This window comes from Bombus vancouverensis, chromosome 17 (genome assembly GCF_051014615.1).
Source record: "Bombus vancouverensis nearcticus chromosome 17, iyBomVanc1_principal, whole genome shotgun sequence".
In the NCBI taxonomy this organism is placed as follows: Eukaryota; Metazoa; Arthropoda; class Insecta; order Hymenoptera; family Apidae; genus Bombus; species Bombus vancouverensis.
In genome coordinates, this window is record NC_134927.1 from 6,522,123 (window position 1) to 6,534,751 (window position 12,629).

The window sequence follows — 12,629 nt, forward strand, 5'->3', positions numbered from 1 at the left end:
GAGGCATTTTATGCATGTACACTGTACACTACCGCTCAAAAGTTTCCAGTCGCTTCTATTTTCTCGCTGCGGATTTTCACGCAAATTTACATTTCTATGGACGCGCTAAAGAAATAGAATTTAAATAGAAATTTGTTTGTCACATCGAAGATTATATAACGAATGCTCTGCTTTCAATATTTTTAATATTTCTACATATAAATGCACATAAATGCCTACCAATCCGCAGTCCATTTACTTTCGTCCTTGCTGGCTGATAAAAGTATATTTATGCTCTTTTTCATTAGCCTTGTATCGTGACCATTCGCGCTTACCATTTACGGCTAATCATTTCCTTCTGTTCCCTGTTCCTGTTTATCATAATTTTATCGCACGTGGATATTAAAACAAAATGCCAGATATCCCTACGTTAGAAGAACAAGAAGAGAAGTAGGAACAAATATTAATCAAGAACGTAAAAATGAATTACAAACGCAAGCTTCATTCTTATTCTTATACCGTGTATTCTTTTTATTTATTACATATGACACAGGCTCGTGAAAATGTTCAGACACGCGTAGACACCTTTTGCGAATATATTATGCGTGTTACGCGAAGCATATATTTAAGATGTTTCGTTAATCGCCGTGACAGGACTATTGTAACTTCCTTTTACCTGTCGTTTATCGTTGCATCCACTGACAGAGTATCAACGATTACAATTGCACGTGTTCGTTGGTATACCAATATTTGAACAGCATTTACCAGCTTAATTTTCTACGGCTAATTTAATTAGTGTTAATTGGTAAACGATTAGTTAGCTACCAGTTAGCGAGAGAATTAGGACAAAAATAATGCAAATATATTTCACATTGCGTTCTATTGCAGATCAGGTATTTTTAATTCTTCAAATCTGGTGCACCAGTAACGTAGATGTTCGATAGCGTTACTTTTCGATACACCGTCCCATGCATTTTTTAACTCTCTAAGAAAACGTATCAAGGTACCTGGGAAATGAAACAGCGATCAGTTTAAAAAATACCTTAACTTTAATCTCGTGAAACTCATCCTACGAACGATTTGCGCGACTTTGTATGATTTTACCTCTACGCTGTGTCTTGTCTTTCGTACGCCCCGTACGATGGGATTAACGTCGAAATATCTTTTAAACCAGACAATATTTTCGCATACAAGTGCCCTGATAGATTTTTGTAGAGAAAAAAAGCCGCGTAGGATAGCGTATAAAAAAGAAGTATGGTTTCGAGCAAAGATTACCTTGAGATCTCGAAAACGCCTGCACCCAGACAAATCCGGTGGTCGCAGTAAGACGTCTCCTCCTTGAAACAGAGCAAATTGCGTTTGAAACACTTTCTCCGATAACGTATACTTTAGCCGACATACTTGCGTGGATCGATTAAAAGCGGACACCCTGTGTGCACTTAATTCACATTTTTTCTACGTTGTCGTAAAGATGGAAATTAATTTTAAAGTCAACATTTTGGAAAATATTTTTGCTACATGTTCACCTACGCCATCGACGATAAAACCACGTCTTATAACAGTAAAATTTTCATAAAGCGAGTAGCGCTACTCTTTACTGCGCTGTTCAAGTGGAGCAGATGCAGAAGAAGACGAAAGTGTCCGGAATTTAGGACAAGTAGTAACTCTCTAATTAAGTATTCTAATATGACTTCCTCGCTCATATTTAAAGTTCCATCAAAACGCTTACTTCACTCTCGACGTAATGATACGTGAAACACACAGGGTGTCTCGTTGTTATCGACCCACAGAAATACCTCCCAAGCGATAGATCAACGGAAAAAGCGTTTCCCTCCCTATTGGACTGTGCCAAATGTTTCTTTCCTCTTACAAGGAAATAACAGACGCGCAACGTTTCTTATTTTCTATTATTTTATCGAATTACGTGCGATCCATTTTGTAGTAATAGAACAAATTAAACATCGTGTAAAATAAAACGATCGATAAGATAACGTAAAAGAAAAATGCGGCGCGTCTATTATTTTTTTAGATAGCGAAAGAAACTTTTCCGACTAGCTGCTGATACAGTTTCCTAGCGACGAATAAAATGAAACGCGCAACTTCTCGTTTCGTGGAACGCGATCCTGCGATACGAAGTTCGTTTTCTGCGATAAGAGATAGAGCGAAGAAACGCCGTGTTTCCCATTTGCAACATGTGTGCTCTTTACGCGAAGAATGCGGTAAGCCAGGAATCGTAGCAGGCCTGTGTCACAAAGTATCGAACCAATTACGCGTACGATTTGCCAATTAGTTTGGAGGAGAAAGTGGGATCGTATATTTGCCGAGAAGCCCAACTTACCATTGGAAATATCGCACAGAAAGTATCTGGAAAGGTCTAAAGAGCCGGTTCATTCTCCAACAATCATCCGGTTTCTATTTTATCTGAAATTAGCCTCACGCTCTATCGTCCTTCTCGCATCTTCGTTGAACGCCGCGGGCTTTTTTCTAATATCTGCTCGTCCGTTTTCGACGATGGGTATATTTCGGTTGGTTTATAATAGAGAGAGTCATAACGGATCAGTCGATTCTCCGAATACGAACGTCTCTGTATTGTCAACGTAAATACGCAACACGCTCCGCGGACAGGCTCAGCCGACACACATCGTACACACTGAAAAATAATTCTCTCGCTGAATGTGACATCTGCGACTGTCGATTAGCCACGTAATCGCACAGTACCCCGTATACTGAGTGTACGTGTAAATATAAGGAAGATTTTCCCATGAAACTGGAAGTTTATCAACCAGTTAGCTGTCGCGACCTCTTCGAAAAGCGTGTACCTACGATAGAATGCGTGGCAAAAGGTAAGCGACGACGAGTATACTCGTCGAACACAGAGTACGCGTGACTGTATAGCATAGAATTAGGCGATACACTTCGATCGTTTCGCGGCTAAGAGTCGCTCGAGCATCGATAATGGCGTATAATAAATCGTCACAAGAGCGTTAATGGTAACTAACAAATGAGGCAATCAATGGTAATGACTGTTCAATTTGTTGATTACTCGAAGTGATTAATTAGGCATGCATACGTATACGAAACTTCATTATGAAATCGTACGATTCGATATCCCTTTTTGCTCGGAAGTATATAGCAATATACAGGGTGGGTCGGTAGGAACTAATATCCGAAATAGCTCGTTGCTTATTAATTAGTTTTATCGAGAAAGGCACTCTCATCGAACGGATGCGATTTTATTCTCCGATATTTTATACTCTCTGAGATATCAAGCTGAAACTTGAGCTTTTTTCAACGACACCGTACATTTTCTATATATCAATCGGCTCAGCTGGACATTTTTCACGGTACTCGATAAATATTCAAACTCGATTTTCTCGAAAACCAAGCCGAAAACTCGAAAATGTTACTCCATGTTATTTCCTTATTGTTCCAGGAGGAATCACCTCGTGGCCGCTTTTACCTGTTATTCGAGCCGGACCCTGTACAAGTTTCATCGCGCGGTAGAGCCGCGTTCGTCCGAACAGGTCGAGAAACAACGCAGTTCCTGTAACGAGCAGATCGGATAGTCGGTATGTACCTTCGACTCTTCTTATCGGTTCGAACGGAGAATTTTGGCGCATCACGCGCCAAGCGCCTCTTCCTAGACGCGTCGAAGCCGACAGCGCGCTTGCACGTGGCGATCATCGCGAAGCAACGTGCACCTGTCCGCGAAACAGCAACAGCGGAGCGTTCCCGTCACGATGGCTGACGTGGTAGCTGCCCGAAGAATCTAGACGCGTGTCAGAGTTGGGAAAAGATCGGAAGACGCGTTGCGAGGCGACAGCGTTTGCCAGTTTGTCTCGCGATCCAGGACAACGTGACACGCGAATCGGCGGAAGAAGGTTGGCGTTAATTGCGCGAGTACTTTCACTCGGCGCTGTTAAAACGACCGGCGAATCGCGTTGACGCGCAAAGAGACGAAGAGAACGGGTTAAAAGCGGTTTATTGCAGAAGCAGCGCAAAGGATGGCCGCTTCTTTCGTTCCAGATTATTTCCTCCCATTATTCGTCGAAGACGTCTACCATAAAAAGGGGGCAAACAGATCCGGCGACAGCTGCTTGGCTATTAAAAGCGACTTAAACCCCAAACCCTCGGTGCGATCGCAAAAGTTACCTCGCTCGTTCCATCGAGCCCCCTTCTACCGCGTCTCGGCTCCTCTTCGCGATTACGCACAAAGCCAACGCATGTATACCGCTCGACAGACTTTCCTAGCAAATAAGCAAATTGCTAAATGAGCCGTAACGCCAACCCCCGCCACCGCAAAAAAAGAGGAAGAAAGACGAAACTTGCAGAGGCAGCGATCTTTCTTTTCGCAAATTTTACGTTAAAATGCTACTGGTTTTACCGTGCCACGTTTACTTTCCAACGTTTCGCGATCTTTCTTTCGCGGTGCATAAGCCGCACCAGCTTTGTTATTCGACGCTAACTTTACCAGGCCCGCTTTCGAAGTTTAATTTGAAATTGTACATCCATCGTTATTTCGTTTGTCCGTACAACTTGTGTTTTCGCGATGGATAACTCGAACGAATGATCGAGCTGATGTATCGGATGAAAGAGTGAAATTGTATAACATCGTTTGGTTAATGGTTAGTCATAGCGATCGTGTGCACGTTAAATTGAAACAAATTGAAGGTCGGAAGTTGTGTATCCGCGTGGATGTAGATTAATTAATTCGATACCGATGCAATTAAATTGATATCAAGGTGTTTCGTGAGGACGGCTTCTCATCTGCATAATCTGTATATAATAACATGGGTGAAAAAAAGGAATTAGTCCCCCGGCGATAAACTTTTTCCCACCCCATCGCTTGCTTCTCGAATCTAGAGCCTCGTGCACTCGCTTCACTGGCTCTTCTCCCAAACTGTTAAAGCAGCGGATAAATTAGAAAAATACTCTTTCGGCTACTGATACCTCATATGGTTCGCTAGTTATCAGTACCCAATAAATTAGTACCTAATGGCCGTCTCATCCGGTCGATTTTTTATTTAACAAATAAAAACGATGCTTTAACAAACGAAAATTCGACGTATAGAGGCTTCGTACGAAATCGTGATCAAACGTGTAAAGCTGCTTCTCTGTACACGTTGATACGTGTCGCGATGTATCGTTCTTCCGTATAGATCTTTCACGGTTTTCCGTGCAGATTATCGACCGCTAAGAAGTCGAATTTCATCGTCGGGTAATTTTATCCAGGGCATCCAGGTTCCATTGAAGTGCTCGGGATAAGAACGTGGATCCACTAGACCGGACGTTTGAGTCTTTAGAACTGCGAAGTACTCAGCGATGAAGCGATTTAACTCGTCGACAACCTACGAAGAAAGTAACATTTCCTTACAGAATAATCTCAAGTCGAGTACAACAGATACGATTGCAATAGATATCCACTAAATTTGGTAGAAAATAAACGTAGAAAATAAAAAATACGTAATTACGGCGATAATGCTTGATTACTTGTACCGATTTTTATCTCGTACGAAACGTTAGATCTTCCGGCCTAATAAACAAATTCCGATACGATCGCTTCATCTCCAAACAGTTCGGATAAATACGGTCTCAGCGTGTATATTTACCTCCGGATGTTCGCGCGACACGTCCGTGGTTTCGCAAGGATCGTTGTAGACGTCGAACAAGCATCTGTCCAGACACCTAGGATAACTTGTAAAATTATCGCAAACAACCATGGCCGCTCGTCGAAGGTCGATTATATGCTCGCTGTTGAACGTCGCGTTCGAAACGCTGGCAAGAGCGGAACCGGCTGCCGAATGCAAAACGTTCGATACGTTGTACTCTGGGTACGATTCGCTCGTGCCGCTGTCGCCGTAGTAATCGCCGTACGAAACATTCGCTCCTACGTACAAGAGAGAAGGTTTAATTGGACAGGATCATTGATAGTCGATTTACGAATCGACAATACGCGATTATTTACTGGCGATATTTGTCAGTAGCGACTAAATCTAATTTGATGTTATAGAGGGTGAGCCGGAACATGCGAAGGCTACGACAGGAGCTGCTTGAACGCGCTACAAGGAGAAGAAAATGTATTATCAATTAAAAAAGGATAATTACCATTGATCAATTTGTATCTTCCCATTAGAGCTCCAGAAAGAGCTTGCTTCTCGTCGATGTTCAATAATACGTTCTTACGCCTGGTCTTTTTTTCAGAAACGATAGTGGCCCATTGATCCACACCGTCAAGATTTTCCTCCAGATCTTCCAAATTACCGCCGGCAGCTGAGTAAAATGTTGGTAGCCAATCGGTCACGTGAATCAATTGGTTTGAAATTCTCGATGGATTTTTTATCGCTGGCGAGTAAACGCACGCTACTCCACGAACTCCGCCCTCGAAAAGCGTGAACTTCAGCTGAAAATGGATGCTACGATCACTTCTATTCTACCTTAAATAGAATAAAGTATTGATTTTGCTTATTTAAATAACTCCTATCGAACTGAATGACATCAATTTTTGTGTCCTGTATAAATACCTCATAGTCTAGGCTCTCAAACTAGAGGATAAGTACACTAAAGATTTTAACAACTCCTTAATTATTTTGCAGATTTATCTCGTCTTTTTTTAAACACCCTGACACGTATCAACGAGAACGTACAAGAAACCGCAGAGTATAAAATACAGCGTTATATTACCCCACGCAGAGGATAGTTTGATCCATAATTGTTCAAAAGACCCACAGTCTGTGCACCGTTATCAGACATAAAAACGATAATCGAGTTTTCCAGCATGTTAGTCTGCCTCAACGCCTGGACAACTCTACCGACAGATTCATCCATGGCGGTAACCACGCCTGAAAACAAGGAAACATACATTGCAATAAGGTACAACGAGTAACATTTATGGCGTACATAAATACTCATATTTTATGTTTCTGTTTGGATTCGCGTGTTATGAAAGTTTAGATGCTGCGAGAATATAACAAGCAGTAGTTGATGCACTGAAAACAAGGCGACAAATATAAGAGTCACGGTCCAAGCTCGAGTGCAAGTTGAAGGTGTCAGGTCTAAATGCAAAAGTACGAGGAATGACAAGCTTGTCGATTGGAAAAGTAGACCAAGACTGTAACCCGAAAACAAGGTCGTACGTTTACATAAACTTCTCTTTTTATTTTAGTACGCTGAATCAGCCCTTGCTGTGCTTCACACGTGTTCTCATTCGTCCTATGTATTTTCAGATTGGGCTTAAATTTTACCAGCACAGGGTGTATCGTAACACCCCACGTTGGATCCACTTTAGCAGAAGACAGGAGGGACAAAAACAACGAGAAAGGTTCGTACGAACATACGTTGACCAATCTTGAACATATTTGACCTTGCCTCAAATTTACAACCAGTTTGTGATTTTTTTAAATGCCGCGAAATTCTCTCACTCGATAACTACGAGGTTCCATGCAGACGAGGGTGGCGATTTCGAGCAGCTTCCGTGGAGCTAAGCAGTTGCGTGTTCGTACTTTTCTCGCCGTTTTCGTACCGTCTGCGCATTCTTGAAGTGGCTCACGCGTGTCACAATACACTCTGTCTAATTAGATCACACGATGAACAGCAGCCACGTCTCACACGGTGTTAATCAGGCTTCAAAATCTACTTTATATAACAAACGTAAAGGTTTTCCGTGGCAAGCGCGCGAATACTTTTACTAGCCACGCTGTATACACATATGATTAACAAAGTCAGTGCTCGTCTACGATCTAATTGTTCTCGTCGCGTACCTGCTAACTTCCTTCTGTCAAAGTCTTCGATATAGCCTAACGTGGCGTTCGTTTCTTCTTCATCGCGGACTTCCATATTTGCCTTAGCGTCGCTAGAATGAGCGGCAACATGGGATAACTGAAGGTACAGAGGTTTGCTGCGATTGTGATTGAAAATTATATCTTCGGCCCTTTCCGTTATAAGGTCTGTCATATATTCGTGGCTGTACTTGACGGATAAGTTTCCTGCGACGTCGTAATGTAGATCATATCCAACGTGGAGCTACAAAAGAATTTTCATTCTCCTTGATCGTTTCTTTTGGAAAGGGAGTTTTCATCTACGCACAGTTCGGGTCCGAACCGATATCAGAGGATCAAATAGATGCAAAAGGACGGCGATGATGAAGATCCGCAAAAATAGGAATATATTTGATCGTTACTTCAAAAGTTATCGAAATTATCGAAAGATATATTTGATAATAATAAGATTATAAAAAAGTGGTCATCAAAGTGGAGAAAATATTCCGTTATAGACAAAATGGTAAAAATGTCCATGATTCTCGCTATTTTACAAAACTCACGTTTTGCTTGATGGTGTGTTTGAAGTATGTGATGTAACCACTGTAATATCCCAAGAAGGTGTCGAAACCACGATGGGCCGGTGTATGATAATCGCTATAATAGCCAACGTGCCACTTTCCTACAAGATGCGTGGCGTATCCCAATTTTCGTAGGTATTCTGGCAGGAGCGTATTGTTCAAAGGTATCGCGCGTTCTTCACCTGCCTTCAGCGGGTAGCCTTGCATTCCTGTTGTGCAAAAATGTGCACGTTACATTACGAAACATCCCCGATAATTAACACTTATACGTGAGACAGCCTATTAAACGATAATTAAATCGAGAAACCTATAAGTACTTGAGTCTACATCATCTTCTGTACAGGTGTCGAATAATCTTTTTTCTTGAGATTATTCGTGATCGATACCATAACATTTTTTATTTGAGTTGAACTTAATCATTGCTTAATTAGGTAATTAAAAATAAAGAAATCATGTTGTAATATATACATAAGATATAATATGTAGTATTAAGGTCAGGCGGATAAAAGCACAGTATATCCCTCTCGATATCGTACGACTTTCGTTTGAAACATTTTTCCGTGTCGTTCGTATTTTTCCAGACGTTTCTGCGTTTCCAGTTGAACAGAACACGCTGTATACAAATGTACATTTTTACAATATTACGTACAAGGCCACTGAGCAAGAGACACCGAAGCAATTTAAAAATTCCACGCATTGATGATAAGAAAGAGGAAAACTAATTGCACTATTAGTAGTCGTTTTGAATATACGACTTCCTCGTTATCTGTCACAGGTGAATAAAATAATTAAGCGCGTAGTTCAGCCACGCGTATGTTCTTCGTTGTTTCCACGTAACATGGCAATATTCTTCGATTCTTTTTTCGATCATTCACCTCTTACAAAAGACGACATTGAGTTCCACTTACAACGCTTGACGAATAACGATCATACTTTGGCAATGGCTCGAGCAAATTTTATTTATAGATAAGTGTTAGTTAAGCGTTGAGAAGTCAAGAGTTAAATAAACATAGTTAGATAAATGCATAGTAGACGGGATAAATAATTGGATTAAATAGACGATTCTCTATAGCTGTAGTTAAATAAATAGTTAAATAAATAGATGTCTGATTAGAGAAGTGCGTAAACATCCATATCAGAAGGATGTACGATCGAGAGTACAAGGCAAATAAGAATAACAATTATAAACCGAGTCTCTCGTGATAGCCAGCAAGCTGATACGAGTAAACTACCATCGTTATTAATTTGTAACGCAAAATTGTGTCAAATTTTGCGAGTATTTCATTCGAATAATTCTAAGCTTGAAACTAGCTCCTGACTTGAAACAGGTTGCTGGTTTTAACAATCGCGGCTCGCGATAAAAAATTGATAAAAAAGCAATGAGCCAAATGCCTGGCTATCGATCGCATAAATCGTATTCATAGAGTACCTGTCCGAATAGGATAACGCCCGGTAAGAAAGGCTGTCCTCGACGGTGTACAAATCGGTAAAACGTAATGTCGTTGCAGTATCACGCCATTGTATGCCAGGGCGTCGATATTCGGCGTAGGTATTTGATCGGCACCGTGAAAACTCACGTCGTTCCAGCCCTTGATGAGGAATTCCAGCAATTCAATATTGTCTTTCGTTCGCCAATCGATAGGTTAGTTAAAGAAGGTTCGATGAAAACCTTTATCTCTGGGACGTGTAAGGAATTGTCGAAATTTCGCTGATAGCTCGTTTGTCGTGAAAATCATTTGCGACCGGAAACGATCAATTAGAAATCTCTTACCTTTGGATCACGTAGCAAATTTTGCCGATTTTTCGTCATACATCTACTTGAAAAAGATTCGATAAAAATCTTTAGATCGTGTAGCGAATTATCGAAGTTTCTTGATTGTAAAAGTTATTTGTACTCGAGAAAGATTAACCGAAGATCTTTATCTTCGAATCGTGCGGCAAATCGTCGAGATCTTGACATTTCCTTGATCGCGAAAATTACTCGTACTGGAACGAAGTTAATTAAAGAAACCTTATCTTTGGCTCGCGTAGCAAGTCGTCGAAATTTTATTGACAACTTCTTAGTCGTGAAAATCGTTAAACAACGCTGTTGTTGAAAGCAGATTGTTCCCAAATGTTTGAAGAACATAGATAAAAAAAGATCAAAATTTGTATAAACATACATAAAATTTACGATCGTATTTGTCAAACGTTCTTAGATACGATGAAACGAAACGAAACGAGCGCAAGGATTAAAGAAATTATGTCAAGTTTGCTCTATTATCTATCTTATTGGTATTCAAGAATGAATTGAGAGTGCAACATGCACGCGTGCCTTTTAATCGATCTTCGACTTGATCTACATGCAACGATACACTGCTATGTTTTTGCAGGTCAGCTGCTTTGTTCGCAATTGCAAGAATGCAAAAACATATGGTCGAAACCATATTTGTCCGACAAATGAAATCGAGAACATAGAAAGCGTAGAGGAGCAATATGTGTGCATTTCCACGAATCGAAATATTTATTTCATAAATATGGAACCGCGTGGATATCTTCACGAAGTATCGAGAAATTAATTTCTACCTTATCTTTCAATCGTCTGTGTGCAATATTCATGAATAACGAAATCTGATCGAATATCCGCGATTATGAAACACAAATGAGGCAACTGAGACGCTGGCCGATTCGTGGAAAATAAAATTATCAGGAAACAGGTCGATAAACTCGCTTTTAACATCGATCAGAATAGAAATGTTACTTTATCCATTTGTTCAAAAGAGATCGATGTAAATCATTGGTGTGAGCATGTCGTACGACGTTTGTCGAACCTGTTCCTGCAAAGTGAAAGAAAATTCGGCTTGCGTTTATTGCCAGATTTCCTGTTAAACGCTTTTTGTTCGATTTCACGAGTCACATCGACAGATTTGTCCTAGGAAGCAGGACAAAGTGGAACGTCTTCGAAACCTAAAAAAAAAGGGATAATCTTACAAGGTCATCCGCCATGATAACTATAATATTTGGCCGCTGCTGGCCCTGCGCTTCCTCTTTCGCCAGTACAACGTAGAAGTAGAACAAGCATCCTGAGGCAATAATCACAGACATTGACACTATGCAGTTAAGGATAGAATTCGACATTTGTTTTTACTCGTGTCCAGGTCTCTTCTTCTAGCCGTATAAGAATCTCTGGAGGAAGATTCACACGATATGCGATAAGCAAAATTGTACACTGTAAAAACTTTCGTTTTACAAGGAAATGACAGATTTTGTTCTATTGCTATAAAATGGATCATACATAATTCGGTAAAATGGTATAAAACAAAAATGGTGCGCATCTGTTATTTCCTTCTAAAACCGAAGAATCTTGTCGAACAATCTAATGCGCGTACAGGCAGGAAAAACAGCACGTTACGAGGAAATACGAGACGCGCACAGAAAATAAATTCCGATTGGCTATCATATCGGAAAAACAGAAGTTTGCTGCATTCTACACGTAGTTTTTACCTTCATCGAGATACTTGCCATAACAGGGCGCCGGTCTTCGCACGCGCTCGAGATCAACGAAGAATCTTTTAACAAGCGCCCAGTTACCAGGTACCCTGGATCGTCGATATCAAATTGTATCGGACAGAGTGCGAATGGATCAACGCGTTCTTTTAATTCGCTCTAATGCAATGGCTCTCGTGACGAGTGCCAGAGCAAAGAAGATTCAAGAGAAAATCTCTGTGATGAAGACCGAGTTTCGTGACTTTTCCTTCCTTGCGAAAGAGATATCGTTATCTAGCAAAATCTAACTGCTAAATCCCTATCTCGTCGCCTCTAATAGCCTTTCAATGGTGTTAAACACCTAGTAGCAAAATAGGGATTCAATAAAACGTTCGAACTACGAAAGTTATAGCGTGAATGCGCGAATCTTGGAGGTATTTTGTGTCACTAAATCCGCAAATGAAGTTTGCAGCTATCGTACGGACAATTTCTATCGACCAGACGTCCTTTCTGCACAAACCGCGAAGATCCTCGGAATGGTAAAAAGCCAATCGGAACTTACTTTCGCGGATACGCCTCGTAGAACCGCGCGTGATCGTAATATAAACGCGTTGCCGGAGCTAAGTAAAAATCGACCACCACTCGACACAACGATTCACCATCAACGATCCTGCCACGTAATACCGCGCCACTTATAACGCGCTGGGGCTTTATACCGCCGGCGGAGAAAGTATTTTCCGGGATGCTACTCTCTAACTATTATCACTGGCCGACCGTGCGATCATTTAACTCCGAAGCCTGTACCGCAACTATCGAGAGCACGCGTCTCAAGGAGAACGTTCCGCTTTGT

General features: G+C 41.0%; 2 protein-coding genes and 1 long non-coding RNA gene across 16 annotated transcripts in view; 1 reads left to right on the forward strand and 2 right to left on the reverse strand.

The window, feature by feature from the left end:
• Positions 1–3,426, reverse strand: part of LOC117166124 (protein Wnt-11b-2) — a 33,973-nt gene extending 30,547 nt beyond the window's left edge. Inside the window, exon 1 of the mRNA XM_076626203.1 lies at positions 1,255–3,426. The gene's annotated coding sequence lies outside the window, so the exon portion shown is untranslated. The remainder of the gene's footprint in view (positions 1–1,254) is intronic.
• Positions 3,423–7,742, forward strand: LOC143303963 (uncharacterized). The gene is made up of 5 exons (XR_013060608.1): positions 3,423–3,548; positions 5,990–6,428; positions 6,573–6,849; positions 6,931–7,105; positions 7,203–7,742. It is a non-coding gene; the product is annotated as an uncharacterized LOC143303963 (long non-coding RNA).
• Positions 4,978–12,606, reverse strand: LOC117166012 (arylsulfatase I). Of its 14 annotated transcripts, none has more exons than XM_076626191.1 (10): positions 12,342–12,577; positions 11,589–11,641; positions 11,285–11,479; positions 9,744–9,903; positions 8,297–8,523; positions 7,737–7,998; positions 6,661–6,818; positions 6,085–6,379; positions 5,589–5,866; positions 4,978–5,327 (listed from the first exon to the last, which is right to left on the reverse strand). In XM_076626191.1, exons 3-10 carry the CDS (start codon positions 11,429–11,431, stop codon positions 5,163–5,165), a joined length of 1,692 nt encoding a protein of 563 aa, XP_076482306.1. In that variant the 5' UTR covers positions 11,432–11,479; positions 11,589–11,641; positions 12,342–12,577; the 3' UTR covers positions 4,978–5,162. The 14 variants fall into 14 exon arrangements, with proteins under 14 accessions (XP_076482306.1, XP_076482307.1, XP_076482304.1 ...); XM_076626192.1 differs by having other exon boundaries at positions 11,285–11,522; XM_076626189.1 differs by having other exon boundaries at positions 11,589–11,669.
• Between the last annotated feature and the right edge of the window lie 23 nt (positions 12,607–12,629).